The sequence below is a fragment of the Dermatophagoides farinae genome, unplaced genomic scaffold (genome assembly GCF_024713945.1).
Source record: "Dermatophagoides farinae isolate YC_2012a unplaced genomic scaffold, ASM2471394v1 contig7, whole genome shotgun sequence".
NCBI lineage: Eukaryota > Metazoa > Arthropoda > Arachnida > Sarcoptiformes > Pyroglyphidae > Dermatophagoides > Dermatophagoides farinae.
In genome coordinates, this window is record NW_027461522.1 from 138,431 (window position 1) to 161,098 (window position 22,668).

Genomic DNA, 22,668 nt, shown 5'->3' on the forward strand with positions numbered 1-22,668 from the left:
TTTTCAGTATTTTATATAAATTCAAATATTTTGCTTCACCAGCAAAATATTTGAATTTGCAAAAGGCACACCAAATTTTTAGGCATGCATAACAGTATTATAATTCGAACGCTTTTATAATGGCTGGTTTTCCTGTTTCTAGGCTGCTTGTCTCAGCCCTTGTCATAATAGTACTAATGCTATTTCCCAGCTATTTGTTTTTATTTTATATTGTGCCTGTAAGTCAGTTATGATCCAAAAACAAACACATAATCGCAAGTAAACATTTATAGGTTTTAAAATACAATGATGGAGTCAAAATAACGATATCGGTGTTGTTGGCAGTTTTCGAAGTTTTAATGATATATTTTTACCTCGCTACAACTCTAGCTGATCCCGGATATCTACCTGTCAACAGCAAAGAAATACCATTACCTTTTGATTACATTTCAAATGTGGCAACGATCAATGTACGAGGTGTGACAGTGTATTTGAAATACTGCCGTACTTGCAACACTTTACGATTGCCAAGAACGGTTCACTGTTCAATCTGCGACCGTTGTGTGTGTAGATTTGACCACCATTGCCCGTGGTTTTCGAATTGTATCGGCATAAGGAACTACAGGAGCTTCATGTTTTTTCTATTAAGCACTTTGGCGTGTTTTATGATAATAACTCCCATGGCTGCTGTTACTCTTTACACGTTTTATAAAGAAAGACAGATGAGCCCTAATCTTGATGTCAAAAAAATGATATGGCCTTTGATCGTCATTGGACTGATGTTTTTAGCGTTTTTCTGGTTTATTTTGGGTTTGGCTTGTTACCACACTTACTTAATTAGTTTGAATAGAACGACATATGAACACATCAAACATCACTATCACAATAAAATCAACCCTTGGAACGAAAGTTGGTTCAACAACATCAAACTTTTTTTAATTTCGTCTTCACCCCCAGATTTCAATAACGACCAATACCATATCACTTACTCTGCAATGAGCACAGAAATCTGTTTAAAAGACGAAGATTATTTTCAAAACGAACAAACGATAAATCAGATACTGTACGACTCGTCCAACGGCTTGAACGAAATGATCAGAAATGAGAGAAAAAAAGCTTTTTTATCCAGAACTATTGCAAACATAACAGACTCTCAATATGCTTGCGTTCTTCCAGATTAATTTTCATTATCTTGCTTTTCAGCAAGAGATAAAACAAGCGTTGGCCGCGATAAATTCGGTCCATCAGACCGTTTATATAATAAATAATTGTATAAACGTAATTTTCACTTGAAAATAAGTTTTTGGCGCTATTTAGCTTTTTTAGTAATTATAAATTCTTTGCCGGAGCTATGGTGCACGAACAAAAATCGGTTTTTCTTTCAATAAAATAGTAAAATAAACTATACATAAATTAAGCATTAACACGAACTTAAATGTGCTGTTAAATAACGGTTTCTATAACCAATGACAACCGAAGTACATAATTCCTATCATGGACAGATAAAAGATGGACTGTTTCATGGCAAAGGTGTTTTGGTTTATAGTACGAAAGAAAAATACGAGGTAAGTTCTACACGCATCAAATGTAACAGGGAGAATTCCAACTTGGAAAGAGACACGGTGCCGGTACGTTTCAGTACGCAGACGGATCGACCTACATGGGAGAATGGAAAGACGATGTGATTCACGGCAATGGAGTTGCCCAATTCAATTCTGGCAACAGATATGAAGGAACGTGGAATAATGGAATCATCGATGGCAAAGGTGTATTGACCTTTGCAACGGGAGATAGATACGATGGAGAGTGGAAAGAAGGAAAAATGCATGGCTACGGACGATACGAATATGCTGATGGAGACGTTTACGAAGGCGAGTGGGTCGAAGACAAACGCAGTGGTACTGGTCGAGTAATTTACAACACTGCTTCTGGACTCAACATAGAGTCTTATGACGGGCAGTGGTTGAACGGCGTCATGCACGGCCACGGGGTTTACACTTACGCAGATGGTTCGGTGTACAATGGAGAATGGAACAACGGAGAAATGCACGGAAGCGGCATTTTAAAATACACCGACAACAACGTTTACGAAGGACATTTTAAAAAAGATTTAAAAGATGGGTTCGGCAGTCTCAAGTTTGGCAATGGCGACAAATATGAAGGAGATTTCCAGCAAGATCAAATGCATGGAAAAGGGTCAATGATGTACGTCAACGGAGACAAATACGTTGGACAGTTTGAAAAAAATTTAAAACACGGATATGGAGAAATACAGTACGCCACAGGTGACTCGTACATAGGTGACTGGGTCGACGACCAACAGTTGGGATTTGGAGTTTACGTATATAAAAACGGCTCTAGATATGAAGGTATGTGGAAAGAAAACCAGAGACACGGAACTGGCTTGTTCTTTTGCTCAGCAGACCAAGGAGTCTACGAAGGAGAATGGGTTAACAACAAAAAAAACGGAAAAGGACAGCTTTTGTTTAAAAATGGTATGCGTATCACGGGAACGTGGAACAGTGGCATAATAGACACTATATCGCACTTAGATCTAGCCACAGACTCTGTTTGGAACGATCCCAACCTATAGTTTTTTGTTTCATAATTTTGTTTCTAAGTTTTTTAATTGCTCTATTATTCTTTAATAAACGAATATAACTAAATAATTTTAATTAACACTTTATTGCTGTTATTTATAAACTAATATGTCAATTTTCAAAAATACGGTGGCATAAAAGTTATAAGCCGATCAAAAAACTTTGAACATCTTTTGTTAAACCAACAATGTCAGAAGAAATAATAGTAAGTCGTTCAATCCAAAGATTACATAGACTATTAACAATTTTGTTGCTGGAAACTGGCATGAAATTCCGCACAATGATGTGCGAAAAAACACGCCAAAGGTAATTACTAGTATTCAAAAAATAGTTTACGAGCCTTTGCAGCACAAACAGTTAAACAAATTAGCATTAGTTCATGAAAAAAATTTACCTTTTTCCGAGATTTCGACACTAATTGTAGAGCTTATTAATTCGAAAGACGAAATCGATCATATTCTAGCAGTTTTTATTTCATTCGACTTTCAACTACAAGAACTATTTTTGCAGTCGATGTTGAAAGTGTTATCTCATGAAATTTTAATCAATACTCTGATTCCAGACATATGTGAATGTTTGTCAAATATACTCGATGGCAGTTTTAACACCGCTTCGCAATACATAAGTGACCTGTTGTCTATACAACCTCAGGCCAGTCAGTTTCTTTTGGCGTTAAAAAAATCATTAGACTTGATCAACAACGACAATAACGTAAACTTCAATGACTCTAACTCGTTTTATTGCGAGGTTGAACAGATTAATAAACTAATATATACGAATACGAACGAAAAAAATAAAATTGAAAAATATTTGTAAGTTTATCACTAATAAGCATTTTAGAAACGATAATTTAATAACCCACCCGATAATTTTATCAGCTATAAATGAATTAAACTCAATTTGGTAACTACTAAAAAGAAAATTTATTTAATTAATTCAATATTGATACCAATTACGTTAGTGTTATATAAATACAAACAAAAAACATACGGTGGGGGAGGATCGAACTCCCGACCTTCTGCGTGTTAAGCAGACGTCATAGCCACTAGACCACCACCGCTTAAAAATGTTTTTATTGCATGACTCTACATTTGATCATACAGCACATATAAAAAATACGGTCGGGGAGGATCGAACTCCCGATCTTCTGCGTGTAAAGCAGACGTCATAGCCACTAGACCACGACCGCTAATGTTCTAAATCAGAACTGAGAAAATATTCAAACGCATGGAGTGGAAGTCAGGGATATGAAAGTATATTGCTTGTGTAATAATCGTTTATATCTTGGTCAAAATTCGAGTAGAACCTGTACCAAGAGGAGGTTCTTTTCCAACAATGATAGAACCCGTAGGACTATTTAGGTTGTCCGTTGCGCGACGAGACAACCCTGAACACAAAAACTTGAACGCTGTTTCGAAACTGAGCTGTAGAAGAGGACTGCTGTGGTGTGCCATGCCAATTCGACTCAAGCTTCGATACTCACCAGAACTCGTAAGTGTGTCTGCAACTAAAGACAGATGTCGGAAATCTACCACGATACCGTAAGACCCAAATACAGCTTGAAGTTCGCGAATAATTGTAGCTCGAGCTGCTTCAATGCCAAACGTGAGAGAAATGGCTTTAATATCGTTGCAATAAATATGATGGTGGTCTATCAATTCGGAGTCGAAATTTAGGAGGCGTTGCAAATTATTGTCTCTGACATGCATTTCGTACACGTATCGGTTGTCAAAAATCGAGTATTTGGTCGTTGGATAAATTTGAGGAAGTTCCTTCACACCAGAATAATAGAGCATCGTTTTCGCAATACGGGATTTAGCAGCGTTGAGCAAATTGACTTCACGCGGACATGCTTGTTGTGGTATAACAAATCGAATGTCAACGGTCCACGTGTCTTTGGAAAATTTGAAACCGTCCATGAAACGGTAACAGGCCGACGGTAATGTTCGAACTTTGACTTTTTGCGTGATATCTTTATCAGAAACTGACAACTCCGACACCTCGTGAGATTCGGAAGAACCGTCAATTGATGTGCCGCAGTTTTCAATATCTGTGTTAAACTTATACGACGCTTCTGAATCGCTATTAAATGTCTTGGCGTCTTCTTCAAATTCGTTTTCATCTACTGAAGTCGTGTCTCGCATGTCATCGTTATCTGAATCGACAGAATCTGAAGCGTCGGAATTGTCTTCTTCAGCAGTCGAGAATCTGTCCTGTGTTTGTTCTTCGTCGGGTTCTTCAGCTGCAGGTTTTGAATGTAAATAGTCCAAGTTGGTTTCTCCTCCTGCTATATCGTTATCTCCAACAGCAGCCCCGGAGCTACTGCTCTTCTTAATATTTTTCTTTAAAGACATGCGTCTATCAGAAACTTTGACCAATCTTTGAATAAGTAACTTGTCAGCGGTTTCGGATAACTCGTTTACATTAGGAGCTAAAGATTCAAAATTAGCTTTCATTGCTGTAGAACGAACCAGCTCGTTAAAGTCAAAAGTGAGTTGACCCAAAAACTTATTGTAGATAAACGTGAAAAGTGACTCTGGGGTAAACATGGGAACAGCCTTGCAGAAATGATCTAAGTTTTCGAGTTGCAGCGTACATTTATATACCCAGTGCTTTTCAAGTTGATCTTTCTTTGTTAGTTTGTAACAAAGATTTGTCTGCACTCCCACCGAATTTATAATATCCTGCAAAAACACCGATCTAATGCTATCTAAAATTCGCTCAATGTTTCGGCTTGCTTGCTTCTTATTTCCTGTAAGGGGCGCAATGCAAAGTGGAGTGGAGGCAAATCCTGCAGTATGGATGATTTCATTAAGCCTTGGAATACCTAATGTAACGTTTGCTGCCCCGTGACCCGCCAAGTGGAAAGTGTTCAATGTCATTTGTGTGGCTGGTTCTCCTAATGACTGGGCAGCTAAGCAACCTACAGGTTCTCCTGGACAAGAAAGAGCGTTCTGGTATACAAGTCTTAACAGCAAATCCAATTTTTTTGCCGAGATAGACCTTAGCTGAAGAGTTGGTGGTGCGCTAGTCATGCCATTGATTAATTTGTTTTGCGTTTGTAATTGATAATCAGCGTAGTTTTCCGAAGTTGCGCCTAAATAAAAGTAAGGGTTGTTTAGCGAAGTTGTTGTATCATCATTATTGTTTGTATTGATATTTGTTTTAATGGATTTCTTTATTAGGTAATTTTGTTCGTTGGAGTCCAAATGAAAACGTCTCTTAGAAATTTCAAAATTATTGGTGTAAATTTCAGAATTCTTGAGAAGAGAGGCTTTAGAAACATCGATACCATCTTCTCCATATAAAAACTGCACTATACTTGAATCTGAATCACGGACAGTTCCGTCGAAATGGACTTTCATTCCTTCCATACTTTTCATTATACAACGCTGAAGATACCCAGATTTCGAGGTTTTAACCGCAGTGTCTATCAAACCTTCTCGTCCTGCCATACAGTGGAAATAGTATTCTTGAGGACGTAGACCGGCCATATATGAATCAGTAATCAAACCGTATGAACGTGAACCAAAATCGTAATAACCGAAAGAAGGAAGTGTTTTTCCGGAAATCATTGTAGGCATTCTTTTTCCTTCTAAACTCTGTTGAGAAAGCATTCCTGAAATCATACCGAAATTGATCTTTGAACCTTTGGCTGCTGTGAAAATCATGCTTGCGAACCCGTTGTTAGGGAATGGGTAAAGCAGAGTGTCTGGGGATACGACATCGCTTGAAGCGCTTGTGATTGTGCTCATTGAACTTTGGAAATATTTACCAAACAAGTTAATAACTGCTTGTTGTTTACCTTTGAATTTTTCAGTGATAAGTTTTTTAAATTCTGTGCATATCGAAATATACAGCTTCACGTTTAAATCTTTAATGGACTTGATTCTGATCAAAGATTTGTTCATTACCACCTGGTTGTCGTTGTATCTGGCTAAATCCCAAAAATCAAACTTGTTGTTTTGAGCATTCCAAACCCACGATGGAAATTGCTTAGTAACTCTATTTCTGTAAACATCGGGAAGTGCGCCGAACAAAGAAGAAGTGTTACTGAAAATGTCAGACCTTGAATAAATAATACGAACAAGGTACTGAGTTATGTGAGTAGAATCTGAGAAGTTTTCTCTAATAAATTGTATAAGTTGTTTGAAAGCTTCAGTGAGAAGTAAGGCACCCGATTCTGTTTGTGATAGATACCTTTGGCTATCTAGCAAAGAGGAGATTAAGGTCAAACGGTTTACCAGTTCTTCATTCACTGCTTCATTTTGAGACTTAAGTAACTCACGAAGGCCAGAAAAGCTCGATATGTCATACGTCTCATCTTTGGTGTGAGTGATAGAGGTAAATGAATATTTTTCCCTGCAAATAGAATTAATGTTATCGTGTGTGAAATTTTCAGAAATGTTATCAGCAAAGACCTGCAACAATTTTGAGTTATCACTAGAGAAATCATTGTCATCATGCGTGTGACTTTTATCAATATTGTTCAAAAACTGAGTTTGAAGTAATAGAGAAGCCGTTGAACATCTTTGCAACAGTTCTGTTCGCCTGTCGAGACCCTTCCGGTTCAATTCAAAATCTGCTAAACCACAAGTAAATCCTCTAAATTGAATATATGTTGTGAACGCTCGGGAAAAACAAGATAATAATATTCCAGCAACACGTGCGTTTAATAACTCAGAACAAACGTGGACTAGACCATTAAAGGAAGCACCATACTGGTTTTTATCGAAAACTCCTTGTAAAAGCTCACTGTTTTGAATTACAACTGTAGCCTCGTCATTATCAGTAGTAATGATACCGCGCCAAGCTGTTACAGGTGTTTTAGATTTGGTCTGCAAATTGATTCCCTTGTAGTTTTCTGTAAAAGACTTGTCAAGCTTCAAGTCGGAATTCAATCCATACAAAGACATAGCTGCATAGTCCACAATAGTTTTCAGTAAGGAAGAAATAACCTGTTTTCCAGTCCACAGCTGAACAGGGTAAAATATCGTGGGTGGTTCTATACAAACCTTATGCAGAAACGTATTTGTCAATTGAGAAAAAGGATCTCCAGAAGTAAGTTCCCGGTTGATGACGTTTCCTTCAGACAAATTGATCAATCCATTTTTGTCGACGTATTTCGCAACAGCCGAATATATAATTTGTAAATACTCGTCTTTTTTCAAAAAAGTTCCTTTTACAGTCAGCAAAGCTCCAGAAACAATGTGATCTTGAATTAACCCTCTTAATGGAGCTCCATTTCTGGGGTTCGTATAGTTTGTATCAGCATTCATAAGTATCGCGGCTTCAACCTGTGCGGTCGGGTTTTGTAAACAATGTAAATTCATTTCGTCTCCATCGAAATCGGCATTATAACCAGAACAGTTAGTATAGTGCAGTCTAAAACATTTCTGATTTTCTAAAACGCGAACAAAATGCGCTAAAATAGACGGTTTGTGCAAAGACGGTTGCCTGTTCATTAAAACAGTGTCTCCATTTTTCAAATGTCTTCGAAGTATGAAAGGCTTACCTTCGATCTTGTCAAGATTATCCAAGGATGCCTGGAGGTTGGAACGTATTTCATTGCACAAATTGGCTTTTTGAGTTTCGTTAAGTGGCTTCCGAATAAAATCCAGGATTCTTCCCGACGGGTAAGTTAAAAAATTGCAACCTGGATATACTGTTGCACCGTTGTTTATTCTTTGACAAACTTCGTCTATATTGAGTGTATTTACAAATATGGGAACAGATAATTTCATTGCAAACTCTTTTGGAATACCGATTTCATTAGTATCAATTTGACAGTCTGGAGCAATAATAGTTCTCGCTGCATAGTTTACTCTTTTACCCATCATCTTTTGACGAACGGCTCCGCTCTTTTTTTCAAGCCATTGCCGAACGCCAGCAGGAGCAGATTTATCTTGTGATTTGTTGCCGTCAATGTAACTGTTGACAAATTGCTGAAGTTTTGAAACTTGAGAATGTAAAATACTATAGTTTCCGTGAACCTTGTTATAAAAATCAGTAATAGATGATTTGTCAAGCTTCGAAAACTTGAATTCACTGCAAGATTCTAACAATTCATTGTCGTAATCGAGGAGTAAGTTTTCATTAGTAGCTCTAAGAGTATATAAGATTAAGAGAACATCACTGTTTGTTCGTCTGATTTTTTGAAGTGCTTGGGTGTGCGGGTGGAGTACCTTACCCGTTCCGCTAGATACAATGTTCTCACCGAGTGGGCGGAACTTGTTGCTAGGAACCAGGATAGAGTAGTAAAAAAAAGTTTTTTCCAACGTATTTTGAGTAATGGGAACCATCATGTTGATGAGTGTTTTATCTTTGCTTGCAAACAATTTTTTAAGTATAGATTCCACCTGATAAGACGATAACATAACTCGAGCAATTCGCTTGTTGTTCCGTCCAATAACCAAAGTTTTTTGTTTTTCCGCATGAATTTGAGCGATTGTTATTTTTTGTATGTCTTGTTCAATTCCTTTCATGCATTCACCGGTGTTTTCACTCGACTCCGTTGGAATTTGAAGGAATGTATGTTCTTCAAATGGCGGCTGATGAGAAAACTGATACTCCAATTGGATGTCAAAAAAATTAGCGGCTGCTTTGTAACTTATGGAAATAGTGTTGCCGCAATGAGGACAATTGCTCGAGCTGGCTTCCTTGAAAAAAGTTGATTTTAAAAATTTCCACGACTCAATTGTAGTGATACTTTCGCCGATCAGCGAAGCGAAATTAGCTATGTCGTTTCCAGCTGATATTTTACTATGAATGTTCTTGGCTCGATGGAATAGCTCAAGAAATTTTGACCTGTCGAATTCGTGTTCGGGAAATTCGTTCAGCTCTACGTTTACTTTGAACTCTTTTGCTTCTTCTGTCGAAAGGTAATGTTGATATTTACGCAAGATATTGCCCTGCTTAATCACGTCGTCAAGTAGTCTATATTCTTTCGCTTGGAACAGATTGAAACATAGCTGAAGGTATTCGTTGTCAATGTCCGTTAGCTTCAATCTGCAACATTTTAAGCAAGTCAACTTGAGTAGGTCTAACAGTTCAGAAAACAAAAGGGGATTAAACAACGGAAGTGCTAAATTTATATGGCCCAAATGTCCGGGGCATTTGAAGTATTTGTTACAATATCCACATGATTCACCATTACCAAAAAAACCTAGCCTAGAATCGTGTAGGCCATACTTTACAGGCACGTTGTTTTTGAAAATTTCAGAGTTGGTAATTTCTACCACACTTATTTTTTTGATTTCATCTGGATGAAAGATATCTATCGTTAGCTGCGAAATATCGACGTCTGGAGAAAGCTCTAAATCATTTTTCATGCTTCAAAGTCTCTAACTGAGGTTTTCAAATGTAAGCGTAATTTTTAGAAGGTTTTACTATATTCTCACCGCAAAACTGCTTATTAAAACATATAATGAAAAAAAAATTTTTTCAAATAGGTATAAAGAGGATTATAGACGATTTCACAATTATTAAACTTTAAGTAAATAATATATATTTTTTTTATGATTGTGTTTCTTCGTTTTTCCACCAGTGACTTATAGCTACGCTGAAAACATTTGTGTACACGGCATGATAAACTTTTTTTGGAATGTAAATTGCATCGCCTGCGTTTAAGATTATCAAGGCGATGTCGATTCGTTTGTTTTTTTCTTGATTATCGTCAATAATATCGTTAATTAATTCTTTGCAACTTTCCAAACTCATATTGTACGAGTTTTTGCAGTATTTCGATTTTTCCACATCTCCAAGTGCTTCTTCGTTTTCAAAGAAAACAATGTATTTGGTTCCATATAAGCAGACGTAAAAGTTGTTGAAGTCATCATAGTGAGGAGGAGTGTATGCTTCTACACTGTCGATCCACCATTGTTCAACAAAAGAAGGTTTATTGCATTTGAATTTAAGAAGATCTCTCAATTTTTTTTTACCGAACTCCTTAACGTTCTTTTGAATTAAAATCTCGACTAAATCGAGCCGTTTGCAAACATTATCAGCATCAAGATGGTTTCTCAGCGGGTATTGCGCCAAATATCCATTTTTCAACCATATGTTCTTGAATTGGTCGATTTTAATTGTCCAGTCCGTGTTAGTGTACGACTTTCCGTATTCTAAAGTTACATAACGTTCTGAGTTTTGAATTAAAAAATGTAACAATTTGTCGTTCGTTACTTCGTCTATAAGTAACTCACTGATGCAGAAGATTTGATCTGCAGCAATTATTTTTACTAGTAGTTCTACATTTTTGTCTTTAAGGTCGATAACGTCAATGAAATAATTTTTTACGTCTGCTTGTTTATTGTATAAACAATAAAGCTGTTCCAGCTCGTTAAAACTCGCAATAGTTGGTTCTAGAGCATTGTATTCACTTATACTAAATTCTTGAGAAGCAAATCCACTATAGATAACGGCATAATCAAATATCTTCGTATCTTGATCTCGAAATATTAAATAATAAATCATACAAAAGGTTGAGAATAAAATATCGATTATTTCTTTGAAAACACAGTTTTGTTTAATAAGATTTAGTATTTTGTTGAAACAAGTTCGAAATGATATAGCAAGTAGGCAGTTTTTGTCGAGTAATTCGTATTCGTTGAAACCTGTCAAATCGCTGTTTAGTTTTTTAAAATAGTCAATAATCATGGGAGATTGTATAAAAATTGATTCCTCTTGTTCTTTAGTAATCAGAGCATCCTGACTGTAAATTTCGATAATCCGTAAAATGTTATGATAGCCAGAAATAATATGAGAAAGTACGCGATTTTGTTTAGCTTTATCCTCTGAAGCGATCAGAGCAGTCAAATAAGTAAAAAATACGAGGTTATGAACTTTTTCGATTTTTAACGTTTCAGAATTAAGTGAAACGATAATTTTTATGAGTTCTTTGAGTGCGTTGATTTTGCCATACGTTCTAGGAGTATCACACTGAGGAAAAATATTTTCGAAATTCATGCGTTTTATCGATGCAAATGCGAAAGCTTGCCAATTGATATTTATATTTAATTATGTGTGTGATGCCATATTAATTTAGATCTATTAAGTGGTAAAAATACGGATAGGACTAATTCTACCTTTTATATTAAAAAAAAACATCAATTTATAATAAACACATTAATTAATTTCAAAAGAGAGACTATAATAACATGCGTTAACCAAAATTTATTTAATCATAATTGAAGATTTGAAATTATTTTAGTAAATGACTACGGGAGATGAAGTAGTGCAATTAAACGATCGTAGCGTAAGTTTCACGGAAAACAGCTTTGCTAGCGTAAAAGATTAATTAAAGATTTTATGAGTCTACAAAACGATACGCCTCCAGGCGTAAATGCATATCCATTAAAGCAAAATCTGGCTCAATGGCACGGTTTGATTTTCGGTCCAGAAGATACCGTATGGGAAGGCGGCATTTTTGTCTTATCCATTAAGTTCCCGGAAAACTATCCTGATAAGCCACCCGTGGTTAAATTTGTGACTAAAATTTTCCACCCCAATGTTTACGTTGACGGCTTGCTATGCTTAGATATTCTACAAAATGAATGGAGTCCCATATACGACGTTAAGGGCATTTTGATGTCAGTTAGGTCGCTGTTAACAGACCCAAACCCGAATTCACCGGCGAACGCTGAAGCTGCCAAACTATATATACATAATAAAAGCGAATATATGCGATCTGTTCAAAAATGCGTATACGAAAGCATTAATTCAGCAGAATTGCCGCTTGAGCAGTAGCCAGCCTCAATTTAGATGAGATGAATTTCACATGCAAAATCTTGTTTTTATTTGATCCCACATAGATTTCTTGTCTAGACAACTTATCTAATGTGTTAACAAAGAAAAACTATGTACCAATACATATTTTACAGTTTTTTTTGTAATAAAAGAAATGTTTAATTAGTGTTTCTGTGTGTTGTAGGGAGTAGAATACATATAACTTTTTGACTGCCCAGAGTTGTATGGTTCGTTTTTGATGTTTACCTCACCTCCTGTACGTTGCTTATAGTGATAACGTAAAGATGCAATGTACTTTTTGCTGTGAGTGTTTGGAATGATAGCCTGAAGCATGTTTGAAGAACAGATTTTTTGCAAGTTGTAAACTATCTCAGCTGGGATATGGCTAGGTGGCACGAACTGTGGAGACAGAATTAGATCTAACGTTGAATGTGCGGCAAACTTACTTTTGTAGTAGTCAATTTTCGCGATAATGTGTCTGCGTCCGTTATCGTGCTGCTTACGTCCCGAGGGAGAAGAATGAGACAACTTAACTTGACAATATTCACAAAAAAATTTTCCCATTCACTCTTTATATGCTTAATCGCTTTATTTTTACTTTCTAAATTAGTTTTACGCCAAAATTTAATTTTAAAAGAAAATAATGCTTTATAATGTACTTGAGCTGTAGTCTCTGAGTCGCACTTCAAAATCTTTGCATTTCAACATGTGTATTAATTTTTTTCTTGGTTTTATTTCACTTTCTTTATTAGTAATTGATTTTATGCTAAACCCAGAAAGGGAGAAGCTAATTGCTTCAAAACTTATTTTCACCGTTGAGAACGCTTTTGACGAAAAAAACACAAATTGAGCTTTTGTGTTGCTTAATATATCTAACGTCCACTTAACCACGGTGGAATTACGAGTTTTGACTAAGTCACCTTGCGTTACTTTTTCGTGATGAATGTCATCGAACATGTTAAAGACTAACAATAACTTTTCACATTCAAAAGGTCTGTCTAAATATGCGTTTGGGAAGTCTGCATTATTGGCTAGTACTAGACTAATGGTATATTTAGTAAGATCGGAAGACGCGTCAGCGTTTTTTTCCATTGTCAGTTTGATAGGCAGATTGAAGCCTGAGATAATATTTACAGAGTAGCGTACCAACGTTTGAAGTCCGTAGCAGGGTTTGAAATACAAGCTTTTGCTTAAGAAATTATCAGTTAGTTGAGTGAGCTGTTGGCTCCAGTACCAATCGCTTTTTTTAACGAACTTGCCAAGATTAAAAACAAGATCAAACTCTATCGATTTTGGCAATGCCGATAAAACTTCACACTCTCCGGACAATGACATGCTAACCGTGGTTAGTTTGTTTATAGGAGTAAAATATCCAAAACCAGAAATAGTTTCTTTGATTCGGAAATAAATATTATCTTCTTTAAAGACGGGCGATAAGTTACTTAAAGTTGGTTGTTCAAGTTCTAAACATTGGTTGGACATATGCCACACAGTACGACCTAGGTTCATTATACCTCCTTTACTGTCGGAAATTGCATTCTCACTACCAAATGGACTGATCTTTAGCGGTTCTTGCCGAAATATTTTACCAGAAATGCTCTTAAAAAAGTCAGACGACATGGAAGTTTTAGGAGGGATAAGTGCGGCGCATATATTAGTGTTGAGCCCAATATATTTTCCTTTCGACGTGAATAAAAGTTCGAACGCCGTCATCACGGCTGATTTGTTTTCTTGAAGATATTCAGACACGCCTTTGTCTGTTGAAAAACTGTTTAAACCAATTGAACTCAGGTTGTTAAACAGGTTTAAGCAAACAAAATCCACGAAGTTTCGGTGTGTTAAACTATGTATTCGAGAGCAGAAATTATTTTGACACGGCGTTGAAACAAAATCGACCGAGCAAGATGTATCAACCTGTTTTTCAGATTCATTGTAGCCCAAAATTATCACTAGCGGAAACGATTTAAAAATGTGGTAACCTTTGTCTATGTCATTTTTATAATTCAAACTATCCCTTCTTGGTAATTTTGCTTTAGAGTTCCACTTTTTAAATCCTATTGTGTTATCTGCGATATCGTCAAAAATCACAACATAACTAAATTCATTCATTGCATTTCAAACTATATTAAATCGATTGGTTTAAGCCGGTTAAACACAAGTGTTAAGATCTTTCGTATATTCTTATGTAAATGTAATTCAAAACGTGTGATCAATTCTCACGTTGAGTTTTTAGACAATTTTATATTGTGGTTAGTTCAATTTAATTAAAGTAACACCCAGTTTTTTTTAAAAAAAAAAAATAATAATTTATTTATTTAAAGCAAACACAGTTCATTCATGAGCATTTACAAAAGAAACCAAAATGCTTAGTCAAGAAGTTGTTGATAAATTAGAAGTACTTGAAAATACAACATCTATAGAAAAGATAAAGGCTATTTTAATTACTGTTCCGGGAAACTATTATGCTTGGAATAAGTTTTTGACATTAATTGAAGCTCAGAATCCGTCCCTAAGCGAACTTAGGCAGTTTTCCAACCTAGTGTTAGAAAAAGGAGCGAAATGCTACCAGGCGTGGAATTTTCGTAGAATTTTATATTCTAATTGTACTGATTCTGCGTTAAAACATAAAGTTTTACAAGAAGAACTAAATTATGTCGAAGATTATATTTCCAAAGACCTGAAAAATATGCACGCGTGGGATTTTTACGGTTTTTTGCTGGCAGAAAAAAGCATATTGAAACAGTACGCAGTAGATAGTTTCTTTTTCTGTATAGATTTATTGCGAATTGACGCGGCAAATTCTAGCGTGTACAACCACATATGTTGGTTACTAAAAGAAAGTAAAGATCAAGTTTTACTTTATGTGAAAGAATTCATTGTGGGTCTCTCACAAAGCAAAGTCGCAAATACTTTTTTATCAGAATCTACACTAAGCTTTCTAGTTTGCGTGCTGAAACATATGCTTAGTTTGGAAGTTACAGGTGAAGAAGAGCAAAATACATTGCAAGAAATAAAAGCTGGAGTGTTTTCCTTCGTTGAATACGTAAGTTAAAATCCTTTAACCAACTGATAATTTTTAGAGCGAGAAAAACTTGCTTGAACTGTCAGATCCAATATTATTTTGCAACGGGATCTTGATAAATTTACTAAAACTGTATATCGAACTAGGTCTAAAGCCCGTGGAACGTCCTCTGTATGAAACAATGGAAAAAGTGCTTCAGCACCCACTTTTAATAACTCTGATTGATAGTTTAACGTTGGAAAAGTTAGCTTAAAGACTATTCAGAATTTTTTTTGGGGTTAGCTGCTCGCCGAGCCGGGCCCCAGTTTTTTTCTGGATTCGCCACGAATTTTAGGACTTTTTGCTCAGCGTTGAATTTTTCGTGAATCGTAGGGATAAAATATTTTTTCGGCAATCTGTACTTGTAATCTTTTGTAGCGTCAGCCGGGTTGGTGAATTCTATGCAGTAATGAATTAAGTCCTTAAGTACGAAAAATGGGGCATCTGTTTTTATGCTCAAGGGTTCTCTGTGGAACAGTCCGATCCTGTAGCCGATGTTCAGCAACGCACTCAAAAGCAATTTTTGCTTGGGAACTGACAGTTTCATATTTTTACATATCAAGGGCAAATTGTAGAACAGCGGAATATCGTCTAAATCTTCCTTGATAACGTTAAGCAAACCAGAAATTTTCGGAAAAGTTTTTTTGGACAGATGAGTGAAAACAAAAGTTTGTTTGTCGGAGTTAAAACGATTCTTAACATTGTCCACTAGTTTGTTTCTGTCATTAGAGTCGTCAGTAACTACATTTATGTTTTGGCGTTCTATTTTATGCTGATTGTTAAAAGAAGTGTCGACATTGTCTGAAAACTGCTTAATTTTACTGATTTCAGCGATTACTTGGGACACGAATTCCTGATCGTGCAGTGGACCAGTGTACATAGGCCCCGTAAGTTCGGTTTTATTATTGCATTCAGGACATTTGTCAGCATTGGTTTTTGTTTGAAAACGCGCAACGGTGTAAGCAGCTTCCAGAGGTAGGTTGCGGAAACCTAAAATTGGCTCAAAAGGAGTGACAGACTCTGGTTTGATCGGTTCCTCGGTTTCTTCTTCCTTATTTTGCTTACCTAAGCGACGTTTTTTGTTTTTTTCCTTCTTTTTCAACAATGTGCAAGCGTCACCCAAGCCTTGAACCTCATACCAAGAACAGTTAACGCAATTTCTCACGAGCCCTGTCTGGTAAGCGTTAGATTTACATAGTGAAGGCTTATTCAAAACTAAAACAAAGATCCTAACGTAAAAGTCTACTGACAAACTTATCAGTGGTTTAATGAATTTTCCATATTTTCCTGCCACTACTCGCATTGCGTTTAGAACTATACGTACGCTAGCTTCATGTAAAAATGGTCGTTTGGTGGCAGTACCACAATATTTCGAAAAGCAAACTTCAGGAATGTTTGCTCCAAGTACGCACATATCAGTCGAGGTGACGCAAAGCAGACCTCTGTCCTTAATGTTGGATATTGCACTGTCGAGAAATGGAGCAATGCTGCCGTATGGATCAAGATCAATAACATCAAATTTGATATTGTTTTCATATTTATTTTTGAAAAGTAAGTAGTTAATGTCCCCTTGCTGAATTTCCATCAATGAAGCTGGAATTCCGTTCAAGTCGTGTTGCAGCTTAGCAGTTGCGACAGCAGTAGGGTCTAAATCGCAAGTGACAATTTTTCTCACATAGCTGGCAGGCAATTCTTTGGCCCATCGCATTGAGCGAAGCCCAGACGCTGCCAAACCTTCACAGAGCGTTAGCCCCTCGAAAATAGCAGGCATGTAAGTTCTGTCATGTGACTTTTCGTATTTTTCTATCTTACTTTGAATGACATTTTCTGCATAACACTTTATTATTAATAACGTTAAATCTCTATTAAACACTTGTGCACTGTTATAAAACACAGTTTCATCTTCTTTATCTGTGGGTAAGTCAGAACTGCCTATTAAATTCACGCTGTGAAGACTAACAGAACCTTCTGTGAGATTAAACTTTTTATCATTATTATTCATTTTGTAGTTTGGATTATCAGCCAAATTTTTGTTTCCAAATTTACTTGCAGTTTAAAATAAATTTTTTGCCTATTATTTTTTTGCATATAATAATTGAACCGAAAAGCTTTGTTATTAAGCCCGCTATATTTCTAGCAGCAAGTTGAGTTCTTTCTGCATATTTCTTTTGTATTCTTGTGAGCCTTCATTAGTGTATCTTTCTGAGTTTATAATACTCGTCTTGTTTTTTGACAATATTAAATATGATTCTAAATGCGATGGAATAGGGTACCACAAATCAAACGATTCCGGATACAAAATCGGCAAATCTTCAAACAGATATAAAGTGGGGTCGCTATCAAAAATAATGTTTTGGTTTTTTTGCTGTAAGTATTGAAGCAGCGTAGATTGTGTATTTTTTAGGCCCTGCACGTTACTCAACGTGAAAAAGGTCTTATGGTCTATGTCCAAAAACGATAAATCAGATTTTGCTCTGCACAAATTGATAAGTATATTAGACGCCTCCGTAAGACCCGGGGTTTCCTTCCTTGATTTGACTTTTACGGATAAAGCTTCGTTTTTTAGAACAGTTGCAGTATTTGCAGGCATTGAAACTGCATCGTTGTAAAAGTCCAAAGAAAATAGCGCGGGAATCTCGTTTATGCTTGGATGTTTTTTATAATGTTCGAACAGCCGTTCGGCCACAACGTCAAGATACGTTTTCGATATTTTCAGGTCTGTCTTTGTTAATTGTGTGAAATCTTCTGTTTTTTGGCATCTAGTTTTAGAAAAGCTCTTCGCATACTGCAAAAGGCCGTCTGAATAAATGAAATCCTTGAACACGTCCGAAATCTGAGTACTATTCATTGTAAGAATCTTTTTAGTCAGATTGTGATCGTACATTTGTAAAGCGTTGAAAACGTCTATAAACGTGACTAATGCATGGTTCCGCAGTTTTGAAAAAATCAACACTTGCTTGAACAGCCCAGACATGTAATTGTTGATTTGATTAGTGATATTTTCAAGTTTTTTTTTTTTTATTTTGGTTTGGTTTTTTTTAACTCGTATGTAATGGGCTATGTTTAATCTATAGAGCGAACAATTTATGCCAGATTCGTTCGCAAGAAAGGCAGAATTGCCTATACAAAATATCTTAAATTTAACTTACACTTATAGATTTTAAGCGGTTTGGACGAACAGTCACTGGTTGTTTCCGGCTCTGCATAATAATTTACAAAAGTATCATTACCCGACGATTGATAATTTTTTTCATCATCGTTCATGTCGTGATTAGCTATTTAAGTAGACTCGCATCTGCCTTTAGGATTTGTTACTACGATTATTATTTATTTATTTTTTTAAGCGCTCTTTTAAACGGTTAATTCAGCCACTGATGCCAAAAACAGAGTTGAGTGGCTTTGAAGAATTAGCGTCGATTGATTTTTTTTCACAAAAAGTTTTGGCTGATGTAAGCAAGTGCAAAGTCGATGTGAACAAAATAAGATATAAGCCTTTTGGAGTTGATGACATTTCAAAACTGTACGAAGTAAACCTGGATGATCATACATTTGTGTTTGATACATCGTTTTATCTAAGTTACGCTATCGAAAATTATCTAGGATCTCGCGTAGCTATCGACGAATATGGAGAAATTGTTGGATATTTGCTTGGAACAGTCATGTGGACTTGCCGAGAAATGCCCAAAGCTCACATTAGTGTTTTGACTGTTACTTACCCGTATAGAAGTACGGGTGTAGCGCACAATTTAATGCGCTACTTTGAAGAAGCTGCGTTTGCTTTGGGAGCAACGTACGTTGATTTATTTGTTGATCAGACAAATGGTCGAGCAATAAAATTTTACAAAAATCGGAATTATAAAATCGAAAACGTTATTGAGCATTACTACGGGCTGAACAAAGACGCGTACCAGATGGTTCTCTGCAGACCGACAAACCTGCATAACTATGTGGTCATTTCGGACGAAAATTCGCTCGAAACTGCGTGCGAAGGCCGTTTTGGTCTGTAAGCTGCTTACTCAGTCTTCTTCTTTATTATTTGGACGACGTCTTCGTCTTCTAAGACGTGGTCTAGCGTTACTTGTTGCGGGTAAAACTTAACTGAGGTTCCCCACACCATAGCGCTTTTAGCACTCTTCAGCAGGTCTTTGTGAATGTAAGGCAAGAGATTTTTAATTGAGGCACCTCCTCGCTGAAATGTTAATATGATTGGTTCTTCAAAGTTTGGTTCAGACAATGCTCGTTTTGTATACACTCGAACGATGTTTAAGTAACCCCATAGTACATGTAACAACTGGTCTAGATTCCATTTTCTTTCTGAGCTAATGCAAACAGAATCTGGTGACCTTGCCAAAGCGTCAATTTGATCGATACTTAGCATATCTATTTTGTTATAGACGTATAGACATTTTATGTATTTTCTGTTTCCCTCAATAACGTCGATAAGACTTTCAGGACCGCAGTCTTCTCTGAATATTACATCAGCGTTGAATATCTTATACGTATTTAGTATTGTTTGACATAATTTTTGATTCATGCGCGTCAAAGGTACTGTTGAGTTGAACAGAATTCCACCGTGCGCCTTTCGTGTTATTGTGATGTTGGGCATTGATTTGTTTAGTCGGATGCCCACAGTTTCAAGCTCGTACTCCAAACGCTGTCGCTGTTCAGCGTCTTTTGTGGCGTCTAAAACCATTAATATTATGTCGGCACTGCGTGCCACAGCAATAACTTGACGCCCACGGCCTCTTCCATTCGCTGCACCTTCTACTATACCTGGCAAATCTAATAACTGAAGCGTTGTGTCCCTATATTTTATTATACCTGGCACACATGTCAGCGTTGTAAACTCATATGACGCTATGGCAGTTCTCACGCCCGTCAGACAATGCTGTAGGGTTGATTTGCCTACTGATGGATAACCGATTAACGCGATTCGAGCGTCTCCATGTTTCTGTACATCAAATCCTTCTCCTTTTTCTTTGCTTGTCGACGCACCACTCATCAGCTCAGTTCTAAGTTTGGCTAACTGAGCCTTTAGTCGACCTAAGTGATATTCAGTCGCTTTGTTTTTCTGAGTACGTGAAATTTCAAACTCAATTTCTTTAATTCTCTAAAATTATATATAAGCAAATTGATTGTACTCACTTCTAAAATACCCATGATTACTCAACACACATTTTGTAATTCTTTAATAAGCAGTATCAGTCCAAAAGGTCTTTTTTTGCGGTTTTCTAACCAGTAAAATTATTTTTAAAATATTTAATAATTATTTGTGGTTTTCGTCGTTTTTATCTTTTACAGAACGGTGAAATTACGGGTCAAATAAAAACTTACTCTCCATCCAAAGAAGTGATTTCTAAAAAATATCGTATGTAAAAACTTACGGGGCAGATAGTCATGAATGATTTTGGCGTAATTTTCTCGCAGTTTTTTCTGCAGAGGCGTAAATTCCAAATAGAGCTAATAAATTTTGATCAATTTCGGTACTTACCACTCTTAAATTTTCCAATTCTTTGAGCCCGGCTAATGCTTCTAGATCTTCAATAGTGGTGTTGTTCGCCCAAATTTCAATTAATTTCTTGCATTTTTTCAAATTTTCTAAACTGGTGATTTTATTATAAGATATGTCTAGTATTTCTAAAGACGTCAGTTCGTCTATATATTCTGGAACTTCTTTTAGCTTGTTTTTAGAAAGTAACAAGTTTTTCACGTTTTTGAATTTCAGGAGGTCTTCGCGATTCCATTCTCTAATTTTGTTCGATTCCAGCGATATGGATGTTGCATATTTAAATGTTCTTGGCAGAGTCATTGCTCGCAAAACATTGCAGCCAAGCCACAGCTCTTCGAGATGTTCTAATTCAGCTAGGTCAGACACGTCATCTATTTCGTTGCACCCAGCGTCAAAAATCGTGAGATTTGAAAAATTTATCAAACCTTGAAGAGACTTGAGTTTATTATTGCTTATGTGAAAAATTTTAAGGTTTTCAAGTTTGGGCAGTCCGACGAGTGTAGGAATTTTGTTGAAGGAGAGATCAAGCTTGACTAGATTCGTCATATGGGCGATATTTTTTATTTCAGTAATTTTGTTCTGATATAAATCTAGTTCATACAAATTGTTGTTTTCCAAGCCGTTCATGGAATCTAACAAACAGGCATGTATGTGCAACTGTCTGCAGTCGGCAGGAATGTTGATTATTTTAGTAACTCTCTCCAAAGAAATGTATATCGCTTTGTTGTCTAAATATTCGATTGGAATATCTACCCCTATTGTTTTGATGCTGACACTGGATTCCTCATTGTTGGTCTCTACAGGATCTTGCTGTTCAACTACACCGGCCATCATGAGGCAAAGCAGAGAAACCAAATGTGTTTCTTAAAATGTATTAACCAAAAGTTAAATAATAATAAATATTTTTTTTTGACCTATAATATTTTCATGTCAAATGTGCATTTGGTATAAATTTTTTTCTTTCAGGTTTTACTCAGAAAAGTCACTTATCTAAAGTTATTTTAGCTCAATATTACGATGGTACATAATAAAGACAGCACGTTGGTGATTTACACAGACGGGAGCTGTAAAAACAATGGTCAGTTGAATTCAAAGTCTGGGTACGGTATACATTTTGAAATTCCTGACATACCTGACTTTTACGGAAAGTTGGACGGAGGAACTAATAACAGTGCTGAACTGACTGCAATTTTACGCGCACTAGACTATATCAAGAGCAAGTACGGCGAAGATGTGCATGCTAAGATTTATACTGATAGCGAGTATAGTATCAATGGAATCGACTTCTATCGCAAAAAACGAATGGGGCTCCATTGCACTGGAAATTATCAAGCCAATCAAGATTTACTAAATCAAATAGTTGAACTGCTTATTCTGTTGCCAAACGTTTTGTTGTTACATGTAAAAGGTCACAAAGGAATTGAAGGTAATGTGATAGCTGATAAATTGAGTAGAGAATACTTAAAAGAAGAAGAAGAGTGAGCGAACGTGGCAGTTGCGTTCTGAAATTAAGCAAAAAATCAAACTAATTCAAAAAAATTATTTTTTAGAAGAAAAAAAAAGTCATTTTCGAGTAATTTTTACGAATTTTTAATATCTAAAATGTCAGATATTGAAAAAACGTATTTGGATTCTCCTCAAGAGTTTCCTGACGATGATTATGATTACTCTCAACATTTTGTCGACGAGAGTCGATTGCCCCAGCAATATAAACTAATTACTGTGCAAGCAAACAATTTAGACGCTAAATTGAAAGACAAGTTATTTACAAGTGA

General features: G+C 36.2%; 3 protein-coding genes, 2 non-coding genes and 1 pseudogene across 5 annotated transcripts; 2 read left to right on the forward strand and 4 right to left on the reverse strand.

Annotated features, from left to right (window-relative positions):
- The first annotated feature begins 1,445 nt into the window (after positions 1-1,445).
- LOC142598107 (uncharacterized) lies at positions 1,446-5,805 on the forward strand. Its single transcript, XM_075735069.1, has 4 exons — positions 1,446-1,544; positions 1,595-1,840; positions 1,925-2,348; positions 5,765-5,805. Exons 1-4 carry the CDS (start codon positions 1,446-1,448, stop codon positions 5,803-5,805), a joined length of 810 nt encoding a protein of 269 aa, XP_075591184.1.
- Positions 3,567-3,639, reverse strand: TRNAV-AAC (transfer RNA valine (anticodon AAC)). Its single transcript has one exon. It is a non-coding gene; the product is annotated as a tRNA-Val (tRNA).
- On the reverse strand, positions 3,696-3,768 carry TRNAV-UAC (transfer RNA valine (anticodon UAC)). The gene has a single exon. It is a non-coding gene; the product is annotated as a tRNA-Val (tRNA).
- A 1,253-nt stretch (positions 5,806-7,058) lies between the features above and the next one.
- On the reverse strand, positions 7,059-17,092 carry LOC142598108 (uncharacterized). Its single transcript, XM_075735070.1, has 6 exons — positions 15,747-17,092; positions 8,300-8,555; positions 7,700-8,125; positions 7,502-7,594; positions 7,141-7,432; positions 7,059-7,075 (listed from the first exon to the last, which is right to left on the reverse strand). Exons 1-6 carry the CDS (start codon positions 17,090-17,092, stop codon positions 7,059-7,061), a joined length of 2,430 nt encoding a protein of 809 aa, XP_075591185.1.
- Positions 17,093-19,396: 2,304 nt separating this feature from the next.
- On the reverse strand, positions 19,397-20,703 carry LOC142598109 (developmentally-regulated GTP-binding protein 2 pseudogene; annotated as a pseudogene).
- Positions 20,704-21,910: 1,207 nt separating this feature from the next.
- On the forward strand, positions 21,911-22,375 carry LOC142598110 (ribonuclease H-like). Its single transcript, XM_075735072.1, has one exon. It carries the CDS (start codon positions 21,911-21,913, stop codon positions 22,373-22,375), a length of 465 nt encoding a protein of 154 aa, XP_075591187.1.
- The last annotated feature ends 293 nt before the right edge of the window (positions 22,376-22,668 follow it).

Excerpts from the sequence above, each read along its gene's own strand:
- LOC142598107 (XM_075735069.1), top strand. The coding sequence starts at position 1,446 with ATGACAACCGAAGTACATAATTCCTATCATGGACAGATAAAAGATGGA. Across the intron at positions 1,545-1,594 it reads GTACGAAAGAAAAATACGAG|AGACACGGTGCCGGTACGTT; the intron begins GTAAGTTCTACA and ends CAACTTGGAAAG. Across the intron at positions 2,349-5,764 it reads AAACGGCTCTAGATATGAAG|GTAATTTTGTTCGTTGGAGT; the intron begins GTATGTGGAAAG and ends TTTCTTTATTAG.
- LOC142598108 (XM_075735070.1), bottom strand. The coding sequence starts at position 17,092 with ATGCGATGGGCCAAAGAATTGCCTGCCAGCTATGTGAGAAAAATTGTC. Across the intron at positions 8,126-8,299 it reads AATTATCTGTTCCCATATTT|GCATCCTTGGATAATCTTGA; the intron begins GTAAATACACTC and ends TCCAACCTCCAG. Across the intron at positions 7,433-7,501 it reads TGAAAACTATTGTGGACTAT|GGAATCAATTTGCAGACCAA; the intron begins GCAGCTATGTCT and ends GAAAACTACAAG.
- LOC142598110 (XM_075735072.1), top strand. The coding sequence starts at position 21,911 with ATGGTACATAATAAAGACAGCACGTTGGTGATTTACACAGACGGGAGC.